Below are 20157 nucleotides of genomic sequence, written 5' to 3'. Positions count from 1 at the left end.
AAAAAAGTTCTTTTGTGCGTCAGGGAGTTTGTGAATAGAAGACTCTTTTGACTGATAACTATTACGTCCGTCCCTCGAAAACATCACTTTTTTGCTACAACTCGTGTATTTTACACATTATCCGATTAATGCTTACTGGCTCACACGAAGGGTAAGGAACCAGTGCACTGCCGGTATGTCACTTCCTTGGTACGGATAACAGCGGCGACGCACTGTGGCGTGGAAGTACTGAGGACTTGCTAGGTCTCTGGAGGGAGCTGGTATCACATCTACACACAAGTCACTTAATACCCGTTAATTCTGGGGAGGGGGCGATGAGCTCTGACGTCACTTTCAATCACGTCCCAAATGTGTTCGATCGGGTTCAGATCTGACGAGTCGGAGGGCCCAGAACATCAATCGGAACTCGCCGCTGTGTTCTTCGAACCACTCCATCACTCCTGATTTGTGACATTGCGCATTATCTTTTTGAAAAATGCCACTGCCATTGGGGAAAACATGATCGTCACGAAGGGTTATACGTGGTCCGCAACCAGTGTGAGATACTCCTTGGCGATCACGGGACCTTGCACGAACTCCACTGGACCTATGGATACCCACTTCAAGGTTCCCCAGAGCATCGTGGAGTCGCCGCCAGCTTGTCTCCGTCCCACAGTATAGATGTCAAGGAGCTGTTCCGCTGGAAGACTACGGATTCGCACCCACACATCGGCGTGGCGAAGAAGGTATCGGGATTCATCAGATCACGCAACGCTCTGCCGCTGCGGCAACGTGCCCATTTCAGTCGCAGTTGCCGATGTCGTGATGTTGACACTGGCACGTGCATGGGATGTCGGCTGCGGACGGCCATCGTTACGAGCGTTCGGTGCACCGTGCGTTCAGACACAGTTCGCCGCCTGTCCTTTTTTACCAGTCTGCCAGCCTAAGAGTCCGACATCTGTAATGAGACGCTCCTCGAAGTCGTGCAGCTTCCGAAATGATTGTGCCGAGCCTCCGGGCCATCACAATCTGCCCACGGTCGAACTCAGATAGATCGCACACCTTCCCCATTCTACACACGGACAGCACGCTCACTGGCACTACATCCACAATGCGTGTGTTTGACTAGCACTCATTCCTCGCCCAGGTGACGCTTCTATCGCCTGGACGGGTTTAATCGATAGCATTCCGGTGGTCATAACGTTCTGGCTGATCAGAGAATATTTTCACAATAAAATCAGGATACTACAGGCGTTACGTCATCGTTTTGGATGTAGTTTAACGTTACTCACTCTTGGCGAGAATACGAGATATCTTTTCTGGCGAACAAACCGTAAGCTTTCGGAAGAGACTACGTTCTCATTCGTGCAGAATACTATGTATCTTTACACGTGACCTTATCGCCAGTTTTCCTTGGTGTTAAATCCGGCAGAAACATCGCACCCAGCCACTCGTGATCATACTTCATACATGAACAAATGTTGAGTATAATTGTGCAATACGGGTCTGTCAACATTTCGCCCGAAGAGAATACCACTTCAGGGATCCTTTGCTTTTCACGATGGCAGTGACTGCCCCACGATACTATTGTTTATCTTTCGCTTAGGAGAAAGACAACCAGAGAGTCAACTCATAACTACGTGGCGTGAACACTTTATCGTGGTATTATAGCTTGCAGAACATCAAATGCAAATTTGTCTGGCATGGAAGGAAGAAAAAAAGACCAACGGACATTTACTTCCGTGAAGAACTGTATTGCACATACTGAGGTTATTGTATAAATAGATTATGTGAATTGCGTTAAAGGTGAGTCAGACATGTTAATCGGATGCTTTTGTAGACCAGCTGCTTAATGACCTTTAGTGGCGGAACTTTCAGACACAATTGGAGAATATCGTGACTAAGTTTCTTATGAACAATTAGAATGTATAACAGGTGTTTTGTAGTCTTGCAAAACAGGATAACAAAATGATGAGATAAGAAAGTCACCTCTTCAGGCATGGTGAGCAGCACCTACATAGACTAAGAAGCCAAAACATTATGACCACTGCCCATCGCGATGTTGGATGCCGCCTATAGGCGCTGTGAGCACGTGTCGCGGTGACGAAAGTATGTTAGCGGAACAGACACGGAAGGGAGAACACCCGAGCGAAGATATGCGCTGCAAATCGGGAAATCTATTGAGATAAGCGGTTTTGGCAAAGGGCAGATTATTATTACGCAGAGCCTGTGAATGAGTTTCTCGAAAACTGCTAAGCTGATCGAATGTTCCTAGTGTCGTGAGCATCTACGGAAAGAGGTACATCTACATCTACATCTACGTGTTTACTCTGCTATTCACAGTAAAGTGCCTGGCAGAGGGTTCAATGAACCACCTCCAAGCTGTCTCTCTACCGTTCCACTCTCGAACGGCGCGAGGGAAAAACGAACACTTAAATTTTTGTGTGCAAGCTCTGATTTATTTTATCGTGATGATCGTTTCTCACTATGTAGGTGGGTGCCAACAGAATGTTTTCGCAATCGGAGGAGAAAATTGGTGATTGAAATTTCATGAGAAGAACCTGTCGCAACGAAAAATGCATTTGTTTTACTGACTGCCACTCCAATTCACGTATCATGTCTGTAGAAGGAAACTACCACTAGGCGCTAAATGGTCGGGCGTCCACGACTCTTCACAGAAGTGGGTTGGGTTAGGTTGTTTGAGGAAGGAGACAGCGGTCTCATCGGATTAGGGAAGGATGGGGAAGGAAGTCGGCCGTGCCCTTTCAAAGGAACAATCCCGGTATTTGCCTGGAGTGATTTAGGGAAATCACGGAAAACCTAAATCAGGATGGCCGGACGCGGGATTGAACCGTCGTCCTCCCGAATGCGAGTCCAGTGTCTAACCACTGCGCCACCTCGCTCGGTTCAGAAGTGGGGTTCGGAGGCTTCTCTGCTCTGTATAGTAGGGTGAAAGGTGATCTGCGACATATCTGCCGAAAGAGCACAGTGCTGGTGCCCTCAGAAGTGCCTCGGAGCACGAGTGTTTCATCGTACATTGTTGAACCGAAAACGCATGTTGAACCAACGACATCGTCAATTACTATTGCAGAGGGCAAGGAACCGTCGGCATTCCGCCGTCGATAAAGGGAAACGTGTCGGCTCTTCGAGTGAACCACATTTTTGCTACACCAGGTCGATGGTCGGTTCCACAAAAATGGCTCTGAGCACTATGGGACTTAACAGCCATGGTCATCAGTCCCCTAGAACTTAGAACTACTTAAACCTAACTAACCTAAGGACATCACACAACACCCAGCCATCACGAGGCAGAGAAAATCCCTGACCCCGCCGGGAATCGAACCCGGGAACCCGAGCGTGGGAAGCGAGAAGGTTGGTTCCACAAACGCCCTCATCGAGGTGGACGGCGGCTGGCGCCACGGACAGAGGCTGGTGGAAGCAGTATCATGCTATGGGAGACGTCCTCCTGCCCTTGCATGGCACCTGTGGTAGTAATCGAAGACACGTTGAGAGCTGCGAACCACGTGCATCCTTTCATGCTTGATGACTTCCCCGACGTCTATGTCATCTTTCAGCGTATACATGTCCGTGTCCCGCAGCCAGAACCATGCTCCGGTGGTGTGAGGAGCACTATTGTGAACTCACGTTGATGTCTCGGTGACCAAATTCGCCTGACAGAAATCCTAAGAAACCCATCTGGGTCGCTAGCGGGCGCAATCACCGCGAACGCAAATCAGCGGTCCGTCCTTTAACGCGAATTACATGACCTGTGCGTAGACATCTAATGTCACATACCTCCACAAACCTACCAACAAATGTCGGATCCCTGATACGCAGAATCAGTTATGTATTTCGTTCCAGAGACGGACAAACAAGCTATGATTCAGATGCTAATAATGTTTTGGCTCATCAGCGCAAATAACATAACCGTAAAACCCCTTCTTAAACCGACAATGGATCGGAATCATTCATAAATTGTGCAGAATTGAAAAAAAGAAACAAAAAAAAAAAAAAACTGGCCTTCCTTTGTTCTTAGCAGGTACAATACCTCAATAGGTGTTTCACTCGGAAAAGTAACTTTCATGACACTAGATTATTTGTTGATTGTTATACTCGTGTTTATAAAATACAACTTGTTACGATTCTAATAAAAATTTTCCATGTCTGCTTCTGCTAAATCTAAAACAGAACTTGATTTGTAACTGCGCTCAGAGTGACAGCTACCCTATAATTTACGGTGTCTTTATACTAAGTGTCTAGCCATTGAAAGAATGGTCTCAGAGTTGTACAGAAGACGTCAATGGCGTACGGTGGAAACTGAAAAGTTTCTCAGGATCTGTTCGAAATGCCTCGTAAAGGCAATGGAAAGCCCCTAAACTTATTCGGGACCGTTTTTTTGTGTTGCCTGATATGGACAATGCCTGCCGCAGCACAACTACTTCCTCTACACCGTAAGGTTTTATAGCTGGGTAGTTGAAGAGTGAGTCGTCGGTCAAGCGTTTCGTTCTGGGGGTCGCCATTTGTTAATTTTTCCTCCCTCCCCAAACGTAACTTGCCGTCATCGATACCTTTAAAGTAGCGCAGACGCCTATAAGTTTAGTAACAATAAGATTGAAACCTATAAACTGTTTTAACACAAGAGTAAAGATAATTTGTTTATATCATGCTTAGAACATCACTTTAAATGACTTCCAAGAAACTGAAAGTCAGAATGGCTCAGTCCCAATTGAAAGTCAGTGAAATAGGTTATTTGAAAGGCATTCGTCCGACAGTTTGAAAAGTGAATGCGTCGTGGAATCAGTTTGAGAACTTTAATAGCAACGACCTCTCACAACTTTGATAATGTCCTAAATTACTGGAGATACAATCGAAGTGTGCGTTCACCATAGCCACTATCTCACTTAGCATTACGATCAGCTCCCTTTCCTACTGTAGCTAGTACTGCTTCCCACTATTTACGTTGTAGTTACTTTAAGTGCTGTATCCAAGACTAAATATATTTACAACAGCTGTGAAGATATGTGATTACAATGAACACCTGGTTAAATGTAACGTTGGCCTGGTGGCGCTAACCAGAATAAATCAATAAATAAATAAAACATAAAATTAAAAAGTGGGAACACACATCTGCAGACTACGACAAGGTGAATGGGAGTATGTGGTGTATCTTGCAGTCATTTTCGCGGAGACTCGGGAACGCGAGAACGCGAGTACTTTCTGCGGGTTCTGCCTGTGCCGGCAGCAGGCACAGCGCCGCTGCTGGCAGGAATTTCTTACACGAGCCCGTCCACGTGGGATGGCCCTCAAGCTACAGCCGGCACGGTAACTCAGCGTGTTCGGTCCGAGGGTTAGCTGCCCTCTGAAATAAAAAAAAACAGTTAATGGGATCAACGACGAACTGAAACGGGTGGCTTGCGACGTCCGCCCTGAGCAGAAAAAAAAGCTCCCAACTGGCAAGTATCCCTTCCCGAGAACAGGTCGTAATTTTGCAAAATTCGAAACCGCTTTCGAGATTATTAGTTTCCGAGGTGCTTAATTCTGCGAGAGTTCGCTGGGATATATAGAAACTGGCGTGTGTACAGATTGACAGTTATTGAACTGCATGAAAAAGAAACGTAAATTAGTTACAAACTACGACGTGCGCGCACTTTATTCAACATGTAAAAGTCACTAAAGATATTCAGATTTAGGTTACGACACGTCCGATATGCCTGCCATCGTTGGCAGCAGACGAAGACGAAGAGCGAAATTCTGCGTGACCCACTGAAGTGTCAAACACCTATGCTGTAGGTTTTGAGATTATTGCTGTACACCTTGTCTTTCATACAGCCCCACAAAAAGAAGTTGCATTTGCTCAGAACCGGAGAATATGGCGTCCAATCGAGGCCCATGCTCGTGGCCTCTGGATACCACAGAGCCATAATGCGATCCCCACAGTGCTCCTTCAGGACATCAAACACTCTCCTGGTTCGATGGGGTCGTGTTCCGTTTGAGATGAACCATATCTTGTCGAAATAAGGGTCAGTTTCGACAATGGGGATGAAATCATCTTCCAAAACGTTCAGGTACCATTCGGTAGTCACGACTGCCTCAAGGAATATCGCACCGATTATTGTGTGACAGGGCATTGCACACTACACAGTCACCCGTGGGGGACGAAGAGACTTCTCGATCGAGAAATGCGGATTCTCAGTCCCACAAATGCGCCAATTTTGCTTATTGAAGAATCCATCCAAATGAAAGTGCGTATGCATACTAATTCCCATCATGCCCCGCGGCCAACCCTGCAGTTTGAACGTCCTAACGCAAACCGTTCAGAAGTTATGACAATTTTATTTCATGTTGTTCAATAACTGTCACTCTGCAGAAACTGGCAAATGTAAGAAGCTTTTAGTAACATCGTCACCTGTCTGGAACAATATACCGACAGGCGGTGGATTAACTATCTCGGAACATCTGGACAACAGGTGGCATGTTTGGGTTCTGCACGTCGAAGACGGGATACAGGAAACAGCCTCCTATGTTGAAGCGTCCTTTGGCTGTCAACTTCTTACGTTCCTTTTTATCTGCATGAATTGAGATGTTATACAAAGTCGTAAGTTTGCGCCGAATTGAACGTCCCTGTCTGTATTTTCAAACTTGATATGTTGCCCCCCATGTAGGAGGGCTATTCGGAAAGGAAGGTCCGATGGTGTGCGAAATGGAAAGCACAGTGAAAATCCGATAAACCTTTGCACAGATGCGTCGGGCAGTGTCTGTAGTATGCCTGTAGATCGTGTCACGTCGCTCTTTTCAGTTCTGAGCGGACAGTGAGCACGTAAATATGTCTACAAAAGAGTGTCTCCCTCGAAGTATGATGGCCTGGTGTGAGATTTCGCCTGATGTCATGCAGCCCTCATAACATAGCTGTCAGGCGCTTCCTTCTGCATGACAGTTCCCAGCCGCACTCTGCTGGGGCAATGAAGATGCTGCTGCAGGGTTTTCGATGGAAAGTGTTTGATCACCCACAATAGAGCCCGTTATTGACTTTCCCTGAGTTTCATCTCTGCTCACACGAATCGCTGGCTATGAAGACAACTTTCTGGCGCAGACAACGAGCTGTAGACCAGCGTAGAGAACTGTCAGAAAGCACAGGCGGCGTTCTTCTATGACGAGGCTATTGGAAAGTTGGTACAACGCTACGACAGATGTCTGAATCGGAGCGGTGACTACGTAGAGAAGTGACTGGAAGATGTAGCTAACAGCTGCAAATAAAACATTTTTGATTTTCACAGCGGTTTCCATTTCGCGATCTATCGGACGCTACTTTCCTAATGGTCCTCGAAGGCGTCAGGAGTGAGAGGGGCGTCCGTGAGCAGGGCGGCGCCGCTACTCGCCTGTAGTAGGAGGAGTAGCCGGAGTAGGCGCTGGGGGCGGCGGCGGCGGCGCGGTAGGCGCTGAGCTGCGGCGCCGGACCCAGGCGGCGGCCCGGCGTGGGCGACGTGCGGGGCGACGCGCTCCAGGCGCGCACGCCCGTGCTGCTGCGGCCGCGGCGCTCTGCAACAACAACAACAACAGGCACACATGTAGGGCACCGGGGGCGTCAGACAGTCAGCCGTGTCAAGGCGGGCCTCTGCAGCTGTATACACTACTGACCATTAAAATTGCTACACCAAGAACAAATGCAGATGATAAACGGGTATTCATTGGACAAATATATTATACTAGAACTCACATGTGATTACATTTTCACGCAATTTGGCTGCATAGACCCTCAGAAATCAGTACCCAGAACAACCACCTCTGGCCGTAATAACGGCCTTGATAAGCCTGGGCATTGACTCAAACAGAGCTTGGATGGCGTGTACAGGTACAGCTGCCCGTGCAGCTTCAACACGATACCACAGTTCATCAAGAGTAGCGACTGGCGTCTTGTGACGAGCCAGTTGCTCGGCCATCATTGACCAGATGGTTTCAGTTGGTGAGAGATCTGGAGAATTTGCTGGCCAGGACAGCATCGAACATACTCTGTATCCAGAAAGGCCCGTACAGCACCTTCAACATGCGGTCGTGTATTATCCTGCTGAAATGTAGGGTTTCACAGAGATCGAATGAAGGGTAGAGCCACGGGTCGTAACACATCTGAAATGTAACGTCCGCTGTTCAAAGTGCCGTCAATGCGAACAAGAGGTGACCGAGACGTGTAACCAATGGCACCCCATAACATCACGCCGGGTGATACGACGAATACATGCTTCCAATGTGCGTTCACCGCGGTGTCGCCAAACACGGATGCGACCATCATGATGGTGTAAACAGAACCTGGATTCATTCATTGCCATTCGTGCACCCAGGTTCGTCGTTGAGTACACCATCGCAGGCGCTCCTGTCTGTGATGCAGCCAGCGTCAACGGTAACCGCAGCCATGGTCTCCGAGCAGATAGTCCATGCTGCTGCAAACGTCGTCGAACTGTTCGTGCAGATGGTTGTTGTCTTCCAAACGTCCCCATCTGTTGACACTGGGATCGAGACGTGGCTCCACGATCCCTTACAGCCGTGCGGATGTCTGTCATCTCGACTGCTAGTGACAAGAGGCCGTTGGGACGCAGCACGGCGTTCCGTATTACCCTCCTGAACCCAACGATTCCATATTCTGCTAACAGTCATTCGATCTCGACTGACGTGAGCAGAAATGTCGCGATACGATAAACCGCAATCGTGATAGGCTACAATCCGACCTTTATCAAAGTAGGAAACGAGATGGTACGCATTTCTCCTCCTTACACGAGGCGTCACAACAACGTTTCACCAGGTAACGCCGGTCAACTGCTGTTTGTGTATGAGAAATCGGTTGGAAACTTTCCCTGTGCCAGCACGTTGTAGGTGTCGCCACCACCAACAAACTTGTGTGAACGCTCTGGAAAGCTAATCATTCGCATATCACAGCATCTTCTTCCTGTCGGTTAAATTTCACGTCTATAGCACGTCATCTTCGTGGTGTAGCAATTTTAATGACCAGTAGTGTATGACACTGCAATTCTGTAAGAGTTGCCGCCGACTTGGAAGAGCAGCTGAACTGAATTGATAGGCCTTTGCAAATACGTTATAAGATTACATCGACGAATGTTGAACGTTGGTAATGGAATGTAGTCCAGTTAAATCACGCGATGCTGAAGGAACTAAATTACGAAATGAGACGCTAAAAGTGGCACATGGGTTTTGCTATTTGGGTGGTAAAATAAAGCAGAGAGGGTATAAAGTGAAAGATGATAAATTCAGAATGTAACATACTGGGTGGCCCAAAAAGGATGGTCGGATTTGAACTGCGTAGTACCATTGAAAGGTGAGGAGGGGGGACCACTGCCGGCCGTCTGCAAGTCGGCCATTACACCCAGTTTGCCACGAGTGGCGCAGTGGACGGTCGAGCATCGTGTTTTTGCTGTGGAACAGTTTTTCAGAAATGATGAATCGTTTATTACTGTGCAACGATTGTTTCGACAACGTTTTGGTGTAGCGCGTGATGGACCCATTCCAGATCGCAGATCCATATCACGTTGGGTGACTGCATTCCGGTCAACAGGGTCTGTCAAAAGTGGTAAATCTACAGGGCGTACACGTACGGCAGTTACTCCACAGAACATTGATGATGTTAGAGCGTCAGTGCTGCAAAGCCCGCGTCGTTCCACTAGGCGTTGTGCTCAAACTTTAGGCCTCAGCCGTAGTTCGTTGCAGCGTATTTTAAGCCGTGAGTTACAGTTTCACCCATACAAAATTATGATCACGCAAAAGCTGTATGATCGTGATTTTGAGCAGCGAAGACGATTTTGTGAATCAATGCTTGACATCTTGTACTCTAATAATGATGTTGTGCTTCTTATGTCAGATGAAGCCCATTTCCATTTAGACGGCTATGTCAATAAACAAAACTGCAGGTACTGGGCAGCAGATAATCCCAGAGAATTGCACCAAAAGCCTCTTCATAGTGCTAAGGTAACAGTCTGGTGTGGAATTTCAAGATTGGGGATTGTTGGTCCTTATTTTTTTGAGGAGAACAACGCTACAGTCACAGTGACCTCGAAACGTTACGTTAACATGCTACGTAGCTTTTTGGTGCCGAAACTGCGAGAGTTACATGTAAATCGAGATCGAATTTGGTTTCAACAGGACGGGGCCACGGCCCACACAGCCAATGACTCCATGTGTGTTTTAAGGCGGATGTTCCCCCACCACATCATCTCGCGTTTTGGAGATGTCCACTGGCCCGCGAGATCACCTGACCTCTCAGCCTGTGATTTTTTTCTTTGGGGATACCTAAAGTCAAAAGTCTACGTACAGAAGCCCCGAAACTTAATTGATCTGAAGGAGGCAATCAGTGCGGAAATTATGGCAATTCAAGAAGAAACAGTAGTGAAAGTGATGGAAAATTTCGAGGAAAGACTTGTGGAATGCATCACCGAGGAAGGACACCATCTTCCGGAAGTCATTTTCCGTACATGATTTTTTGTGGTTAGTTCTTGTAATTGGGTGCCTGGGAGCATTTAGTTACGTAATTGAATAAAATTAATTTGTAAAACTGATGGAGTTATAGTTATTTAAAATGTGACCATCCTTTTTGGGCCACCCTGTAGATATAAGTGTCCGAAGCGCGGTCTATATCTGTGACTTGCTTTGCTTTCATGACACGCTTCGCTATCGACAAAATTCCACATTGCGGGAACTTCTCTGTTGAGTTGCCCGGCAACTCACAGAGGCGCTCCCACCAGGAGGCTGCGGTTCGCCTCGGTGCATGCACCAGCATACGGGCTGCACGAGCCTTGTGAAGGGACACCTCTGCTTCCGCACCACATGGAGCGTGCTGTCTGTACATATACTGAACATTATCCAACTACATAAAATGTATAACGATTGTAACTATAGGTAATGACTTGTAAATAATTGCCAAGTTCAACTTCATAACGGCGTACATTACACACATACACTGAGCTGAAACTTCCTGGGGAGGCGAGGCTAGACAAACTTACGAGGCTCAAAAAAAAAAAAAAAATTGGTTAAAATGGCTCTGAGCACTATGGGACTTAACATCTGAGGTCATCAGTCCCCCTTACTTAAACCTAACTACATCACACACATTCCATGCGCGAGGGAGGATTCGAACCTCCGACCGTAGCAGCAGCGCGGTTGCGGACTGAAGCGCCTAGAACCGCTCGGCCACAACGGCCGGCTTCCGAGTCTCAGCTCCCACAGGAAAAGCCATGACATTGCCAGTAATCAACAGTAAAATTAGTATGAGAAATGTATACTTATTATATTAAACGAAGAATTGTAAATAACAAAAAAAAAAAATGGTTCAAATGGCTCTGAGCACTATAGGACTTAACATCTGTGGTCATCAGTCCCCTAGAACTTAGAACTACTTAAACCTAACTAACCTAAGGGCATCACACACATCAATGCCCGAGGCAGGATTCGAACCTGCGACCGTAGCAGTCGCGCGGTTCCGGACTGAGCGCCTAGAACCGCTAGACCACTGTAAATAACATATTAACATCACTTGTACTCAGGTATGAGCAAGTTGCTGCTCCATCTGGGACTGGCTCGTAGCTGTTCCGATGCCCTCCCACCTCGAACGGCCAGGTTGTGGGGCACTTTCTTTCATTAAAAACCTCTCCTATCATCTATAACTTCTACTTAAATTTTTAAATTGTTTCCGTTTTCTTTTCCTCGATTTATGTTCATTTTATTCCAGTAGCAACTCATTATAGGTACTCTTGTTTTATTACTAAAAAATAGAAATATGGAACAGAGTATTGTAACATGCAAAATTGTAAAATGTAGGACCTTTTTTTTTTTTTTTGAAAAGCGGGCACCAGGTCTTTCGATATGGAATAAGTGAATGTGTGACGCAAGGAGGGAACTCTCGGTTTCCAAAACTGCGGTCGACGTGTTTCTTTTGGACTACGGTTGAATACAGCGGGATTGCGGCAGCTGTGACCGAGGATAGCAGCACATGTCGTTATGGCAGCTACCATTTGAGAGCGACTCATCCGTTGGCAGGACGGCGCTTTAGCTAACTGGCAGTACTTAAAATTAATGATGAACTTCAAGTTTTCGCGAGCATTTTAATTCACAACCGTGGTTACCTAGCGCCTAATTGTGGAACAGTGACTATGTTGTTAGCTCTGGCGAATGCCTTGCCTTATTATAGTCGTCAGCACGCGGTATTCGTTGTTCTTTTCAAGGGTAGTCGGCAAATCGGCGAAAACATAGTCGTTTCGGTCTATTTCTCGCCTGTTCACTTAGGTCAATTCATCTGCTTTCTTTTGAGGAAACTGTTATGTTCATAAAGCAGTTTATAGCCAACTGTTACCTGTTATTTGATGTGTGAATTAACTAATTACAATTTGTGAGTTTCAGGTGGTCACTGAGTTCATTTCTGTCATGTAAACAAAACTGAATGTGCCTTTGATTGGTAGCACGCAGCAGACAGTTGCACATCGACATTCACAGTATAAGCTCTAAAAGTTACTTTCTTCAAGGTTGATTTGTAACCTTCAAGGAGGCATGCAGCCATTGTCGTACTGGCTCATCTTTCAAGTTAAAATATGATTGTTTTTGCTGTCAGTTAATTGTTATATCTAATAGTCGTTTAAATTTAAAAAAAATCAGTTCTGTGTTCTTTGTGTTTATTCTCGCTGTTCATTTGTTGAGTGTCTGTCTAGTGGTTACGAGTTAAGTGAGTAAGAGTTATTTTCTTTAATGATGGATTCATGCTGTTGATGGCAGCCACTTTTGGTTCAAACTGAGGCGTCTCTACCGAACTGTCTTTCATTTATCTGCTTTTGCTAAACCTGAGATAGGCTCATTTTTATCTTTGGGTCATTAAGCATAAATGTTACATTTTTCTTCTACTGCTTCATAAGGATTCCGTGATAGTGACGTGTGCGACAGTTCATTCTGGTGCCATAGTACTAATTTGTGAATTGTTTGGAGCAAAGGTTAATGGTCTCTCACATTGTCACTGCCATCTGGGATGGTTTTCTCGTGTAAATGTTCTTGTCAAAGGGTCACAAGTATGGGGAAACTGATAGGATTAATACCATTATTTGCTGCTTTGTCTGTTTAAATAATTTTTTGTTTGGGTGTAACTAATTGCACCATTAATTACATCTCAGCATTAAAGAAATTGTGTCTCTGTTTATTTTAAGGGACTAATTTCATTTGCTATTTTTTCCTATTTTTAAAATGTTATGTGGTGAATTATTTAAAGAGTTATTCGCCATTAAGTGTTACTGGTCTGTTTTAAAATTTAATGTGGCAGAATATAAAAAAAATTTCGTTCAATTCAAAATTTTATGTGATGAGTTAAGAAGTTGTGCGTGTTCTTTGTAATGGGTTTCTGGCCCTTGTGATAGTGGCTTGTCTAAACTTATTCAAATGTTCAAATGTGTGTGTAAAATCTTATGGGACTTAACTGCTAAGGTCATCAGTCCCTAAGCTTATACACTACTTAACCTAAATTATCCTCAGGACAAACACACACGCCCATGCCCCAGTGAGGACTCGAACCTCCTCCTGGACCAGCCGCACAGTCCATGACTACAGCGTCTTAGACCGCTCGGCTCATCCCGCGAGGTGTCTAAACTTATTCATGCTTTCAATAATGGATTGAAATTCTCTCTGTGTTGAGCAGCTGACAGTTGTAACAAATTCTGAATTGATTCAAACTATTGTGTATATCTTGTAACGTCTATTTTGTCAAAGTTTTGGCTGTAAATTGTATTATAATTTGGTAAAGGCTTTCGCAAAATTTTGATATTTATGCTTTGTGTGAAGTTGTCCTTTGGCCTTTTGCAAAAAAAGTTTGTTAAACTTGCACAGGATTTTACTCTCTCAGTATCTTACCAGTCCCCCCACCAGCTTACGGCCGCTTCACCATGTGTTACAAAATGTTTTCTTAAGGTGTTTGTTTGGAATGGTAACTTGTTACAGAGTGAAACGTGGACAATAAGCAGGGCAGACAAGAAGAGACCAGAAACTTTTGAAATGTGATTCTATACAGTAATGCTGAAGGTTGGATAGGAGAACTGGGTAACTGATGAGGACGTATAGAATCGCATTGGCTGAAAAAGAAATTTATAGCGGAGCTTGACTAAAAGAATGGATCCGGTGATAGCAAACGTCATGAAGCATCAAGGTATTGTCGATTTGGTAATGAAGAGAAGAGTGAGTGTTTGTGTGTGTGGGGGGGGGGGAGGGGGTAAAATTGTAGAGGGTGACTTAGACATGAATTCATCAAGCCAATTCGGATTGACGTAGGCTGCAGCAGTTCTGGAGTGATGAAGAGGCTTCCACAAGACAGATTCACGTAGACCGCTGTATGAAACTGGTGCTCGGCCTCAAAACAGTGAATGATCTTGTGGATAACGTGGTAGGTTGACGTACGATACAGTCGTGTACTGAAAGTTACGAGCGCCAGAAACTGCAGCGAAATTCAGGAACACATGCAGAGGGGCGAAAACTGGTGTAGGAAATGCCAGTTAAGCCTAAACTTGCGTAAATGTAACGTATTATACGTAAGAAGGTGAAGAGGTCGTCTAATGTTGGATTGTATTGTTGGCCATACGTCACTGGAGACAGTAACTACTGTAGAATACGTAGGAATATCCGTCTGGAACAACCTAAAGTGGAATGACGACGTAAAAACGGAAAACAGATAGCAGAGTAAAAAATCTTAAGGAAATGTAATCCATTGTACAAATGAGCGGCTTACAAAAGCTTACTTGTAAGAACGGTTTTTGAGTGTATTCATCAGTCTGGGAACATTGCCACGTTGGCTTAATAGAAGAGACAACGAGATCGAACGAAGAGTGGCGCGCTTTGTCACGGAATCGTTTAGCAAGCGCCAGAGCACTACGGAGATGTTGAGTGGTAACAGGACGCTACGAGATAGGCGTTGTGCATACCACAGAGGTTCGCAGCCGGCATTCAGAGAGCGTGCGAGTCGGGTAAACGTGTTACTGCCTTCCATATAAGTCTCGTGAAACGACCACTGCCGGTAAATCAGGGAGATCAGAGCTCGTACGGAGGTTCAGCGATATCCGTGCTTTGCGCTCACCAGTTGCGAATGAAGAGTGGAAGGTAGAACATGTTTAGTGCTACCAGAGGTAGCCTCCGCCAAACGCCCCGAGGTCGCTCGCCAAGTACAGACATAGATTTCGACTCCAGTGCACGACCGTGGCAGCACAACTGTCGGATGACAAACGTTTTATCACGAGATTTTATATTTTTTCAACCAGTTCGATTGAGTACGTCCTCATGAGTTACCCAGTTTACCCATACAACCTTCAGCATCACATTAAAAAGTTTCTGTTCCTTGTCTGTAACAAATTTTTTTTTTGTAAAAGCGCAAAGGACAACTTTACACAAGCCATAAATATCAAAATTTTGTGAAAGCATTTACCAAAATGACAATACAATTTATTCAACCAAAACTCTGACAAAACGGACGTTACAAGACATGCACAATAATGATAACGAAACTGGCGCCACTAACGGCGCGTCCAACAGCCTGTTATGACTGTGTCCTGACTGAAGTGCTGCGTGGTACAACAGTTTCGTATTTATGAATGATAATAACTCAAAATAGGGATGTTTTCGGCTTACGAGACCACACAATAACTTATTGTCTGAAGATGGCCTTGTAAGCCGAAAACCGTTCACTAAATAAATGAACACAGTGTGACATTCACAACTTGTGTTTTCATTTGTAAATAGGAAGATTAAATGATAACGACCTGTAGATCATGAGGATACAGCGCGCAGAAAATAAAACTGGTCTAGAAAGTGCTTCACGCACCTTAAAATAGGCAACCCAACTTACATCCGCCCTGGATGCAGATGTTGTCAAATGGTTCAAATGGCTCTGAGCACTATGGGACTTAACATCTGTGGTCAGCAGTCCCCTAGAACTTAGAACTACTTAAACCTAACTAACCTAAGGACATCACACACATCCATGCCCGAGGCAGGATTCGAACCTGCGACCGTAGCAGTCCCGCGGCTCCAGACTGAGCGCCTAGAACCAACCGCTAGACCACCGCGGCCGGCCACAGATGTTGTCAGCTGGGTCACTTATCATAAGTGCCTATCTTAAGTGCATGAAGTATTTTCCGGGCCACTTTTATTTAGGAAGTAAAAATCCATTACAAATTAATTAAAGTACCGGGTGATCAAAAAGTCAGTATAAATTTGAAAACTTAATAAACCACGGAATAATGTAGATAGAGAAGTAAAAATTGACATACATGCTTGGAATGACATGGGGTTTTATTAGAACAAAAAAAAGTGTTGCTAGACGTGTGAAAGATCTCTTGCGCGCGTCGTTTGGTGATGATCGTGTGCTCAGCCGCCACTTTCGTCATGCTTGGCCTCCCAGGTCCCCAGACCTCAGTCAGTGCGATTATTGGCTTTGGGGTTACCTGTAGTCGCAAGTGTATCGTGATCGACCGACATCTCTAGGGATGCTGAAAGACAACATCCGACGCCAATGCCTCACCCTAACTCCGGACATGCTTTACAGTGCTGTTCACAACATTATTCCTCGACTACAGCTACTGTTGAGGTATGATGGTGGACATATTGGGCATTTCCTGTGAAGAACATCATCTTTGCTTTGACTTACATTCTGATCAGATGAAGCGCCATCTTTCGGACATTTTTTAAACTTTTGTATTTTTTTGGTTCTAATAAAACCCCATGTCACTCCAAGCATGTGTGTCAATTTGTACCTCTCTATCTACATTATTCCGTGATTCATTCAGTTTTCAGATTTATACTGACTTTTTGATCACCCGGTATTTTGGCTATATTGCCGATTTTCTCCAGGAGAAATATTCTCAAACTTATTAAAAGTTGATTCCCACCAATCCCGTAGTTCAACACGTATCTTTTATTAGGACTATGCTCTGTTAAGGAATATCAAATGATGTGTCTTAGCAAACAGAACCGCTCGCTTTCCCACCTAGTTTCAATGTGTCAGTATTACTGAGAGGAGAAAGAATCTTAATTTCCTTCACGACGAGTCGCACTGCAAACATCCGGCTATTGTTTACCTTTTGAGTGTGATTACGACGGTTTCCCACTCAATTACGCGTATCACTGTGTGCTGACGTTCAGGGAAGTGGTGGCGCAGCGACCTTCGGCGCTGTTCCAAGGTCCGAGCGCACGGCGAGAATTAATGCGACGGCGGCCGACTGGCGCAACTCGGGCCTCGGTCGTTCCGGGAACGGGAGACCATCGGCACGCGCAGGAAGCGTCCGCATATGGTGGGCGCCAAAACGCGGGAGCTGCGTCGGAAGTGCGTGCGCCGCCACCTCGATCCGTGGCGCTGAGTCACGCGCAGCCCGAAAGAGGAGGCGTATGCTGCGGGCAGCACAGCCACACTGCCGCATCTGCTTCCTGCTACAGCTGTGTGGCGGAGGGCACTTTGTGTGTCATTGTCGATTTCCCTGTTTCCCGCTTCAGTCACGAAAGGTGCACGGGGATAAATACTGCTAGGTGCACGTGTATCTTCCAGGTTGTATGGTCGTAGTCCAAGATGAGCTACGGGCGCATGGTCTAAGATCAGTGAGGCTACACGTCGTCCACTCTATACTTTTGGCACCATAGTGTGTGAATATTCCACAGAATGCAGGTGCTGACAGGTGTGAAAATTACCGAACTATCTGTTTAATAAGCCATGGTTGCAAAATACTAACACGAATCCTTTGCAGAAGTATGGAAAAACGGGTAGAAGGCGATCTTGAGGAAGATCAGTTTGGAATCCGGACAAATGTAGGAACACGCGAGGCAATAGTCATCCTCGAATCCTAATAGAAGATAGGTTAAGGAAAGGCAATCCTACGTTTCTAGCATTTGTAGACTTAGAAAAAGCTTTTGACAATGTTGATTGGAATACTCTCTTTCAGATTCTGAAGGTGGCAGGGGTAAAATACAGGGAGCGGAAGGCCATTTACAATTTGCACAGAAACCAGATGGCAGTTATACGAGTCGAGGGACATGAAAGGGAAGCAGTGGTTGGGAAGGGAGTGAGACAGGGTTGTAGCCTCTCCCCAATGTTATTCAATCTGTATATTGAGCAAGCAGTGAAGGAAACAAAAGAAAAATTTGGAGTAGGAATTAAAATCCATGGAGAAAAAATTAAAACTTTGAGGTTCGCCGATGACATTGTAATTCTGTCAGAGACAGTGAAGGACCTGTAAAAGCAGTTGAATGGAATGGACAGTGTCTTCAGAGGAGGGTATAAGATGAACATCAACAAAAACGAAACGAGGATAATGGAATGTAGTCGCATCAAATCAGGTGATGCTGAGGGAATTAGATTAGGAAATGAGACAAAGCAGTAAAGGAGTTTTGCTATTTGGCGACCAAAATAACTGATGATGGTCGAAGTAGAGAAGATATAAAATGTAGACTGGCAATGGCAAGGAAAGCGTTTCTGAAGAAGAGAAATTTGTTAACATCGAGTATAGATTTAAGTGTCGGGAAGTCTTTTCTAAAGGTATTTGTATAGAGTGCAGCCGTATATGGAAGTGAAACATGGACGATAAATAGTTTACACAAGAAGATAATAAAAGGTTTCGAAGTGTGGTGCTACAGAATAATCCTGAAGATTAGATGGGTAGATCGCGTAACTAATGAGGAGGTACTGAATAGAATTGAGGAGAAGAGAAATTTGTGGCACAACACGACTAGGAAGAGGGATCGGTTGGTACAATACATTATGAGGAATCAAGGGGTCACCAATTCAGTACTGGGGGGAAGCGTGGGAGGTATCAATCGCAGAGGGAGACCAAGAGATGAATACAGTAAGCAGATTCAGAGGGATGTAGGTTGCTGTAGGTACTGGGAGATGAAGAAGCTTGCACAGGATAGAGTAGCATGGAGAGCTGCATCAGACCAGTGCCTGGACTGAAGACCACAACAACATTGTATGAATAATTACGCTTAATAGCAAGGTGTGTGGTTTGAAAATGGACGTGGCCGGCCGAAACTGGTAACCACTACAGGTGTGTTCTATATCAGTGCAAGAAAAAAAAATCGTCACTACTGAACAGTTGCTGACCTTGCCTCGATAAGCAAGATACTTTCTGACTCCCGATGTTTCGGCCAGAGCGGCGCGGGGCTGTAGAGGTGTTCCTGTCCCCACCGAGTATTTCCGACTTATTGGTAAGTCTGTGCGAGCTCAATTTATATTCGGGGTCTTTTCGCGAGATATGCGTAGGAAGAATCAATGAATCGCTTACATCTTCTAGGAACGTACGATCACTGCATTTAAACAGCTAAGCACACCGTGGAGCAACTCGGCTCTCTTGTAGCGTCTGCCACCTGAGATGGCTGAGCAACCCCGTGACTCTTCCGCGCCTGCTGTACAGGTATTTGACGAAATGCTCGATTCTTCTCCGGATATTCTCTACTTCCTCCATCAGTCCTATCTGATAAGGATCCCAGACTGAAGAACAATACTCGAACATTGGTCGAATGAGGGTTTTGTAAGCTACCTCTTTCGTGAGCGCGCTGTAATTCCTGAGGATTCTTCAAAAGAATCTCTGTCTTTTATACTGTTAGTTTTCTGTCGTCGTACCACTTTACATCGCTCCTTAGACGTACTCCCAGATATTTAACGAATGTGACCGCTTCCAGTGACAGTTTGACAATCTTGTAATCGTACAGTAGTGGGTCTTGACGCCTATTTACCCACATACACTATATTTATTTATATTCCATGCACCAAGCGACAATCAACTGCAGGTCTTCGTGTATTTCGCTCCAATTTTGTAACGTTGTCATCTTTTTTGTCAAATGTCAACGAGACAGATGCGAGAAAAGTATTTCAAAAGTAATACATTTACCCCACGGTGACACAAGACGGTCGAAGCCTCTGTGGAAAAATGCTTGCGGTTGCCTACGAAACGATGATTGTACCCCGGCGTACACCTCTCCGTCTGAAGCAAATCGACGGGCGGCCGCACATGTTGCCAAAATTGTTTCGAGTACGCTGCAGACATTTCGCTAGGAAATCCTTACACATCCTCCACACATTCCCGGTCTCATCCCATGCGATTTCCATGTTTTTGGAGCCCTGAAGAAAGACATTCGTCGGTGTCGACTTGTTTCGGAAGAAGAGGTACACGTCCGGAT

The 20157-nt window shown here is 45.4% G+C and overlaps 1 protein-coding gene across 1 annotated transcript in view; it reads right to left on the bottom strand.

The window, feature by feature from the left end:
- Positions 1–20157, bottom strand: part of LOC126260759 (uncharacterized) — a 1547391-nt gene that overhangs the window by 237187 nt on the left and 1290047 nt on the right. The window contains exon 46 of the mRNA XM_049958097.1: positions 7356–7515. Coding sequence (XP_049814054.1) covers positions 7356–7515 — 160 coding nt within the window. The remainder of the gene's footprint in view (positions 1–7355; positions 7516–20157) is intronic.

The sequence above is a fragment of the Schistocerca nitens genome, chromosome 5 (genome assembly GCF_023898315.1).
Source record: "Schistocerca nitens isolate TAMUIC-IGC-003100 chromosome 5, iqSchNite1.1, whole genome shotgun sequence".
Taxonomy (NCBI): Eukaryota; Metazoa; Arthropoda; class Insecta; order Orthoptera; family Acrididae; genus Schistocerca; species Schistocerca nitens.
This window is presented reverse-complemented; position numbering and strand designations above follow the sequence as displayed.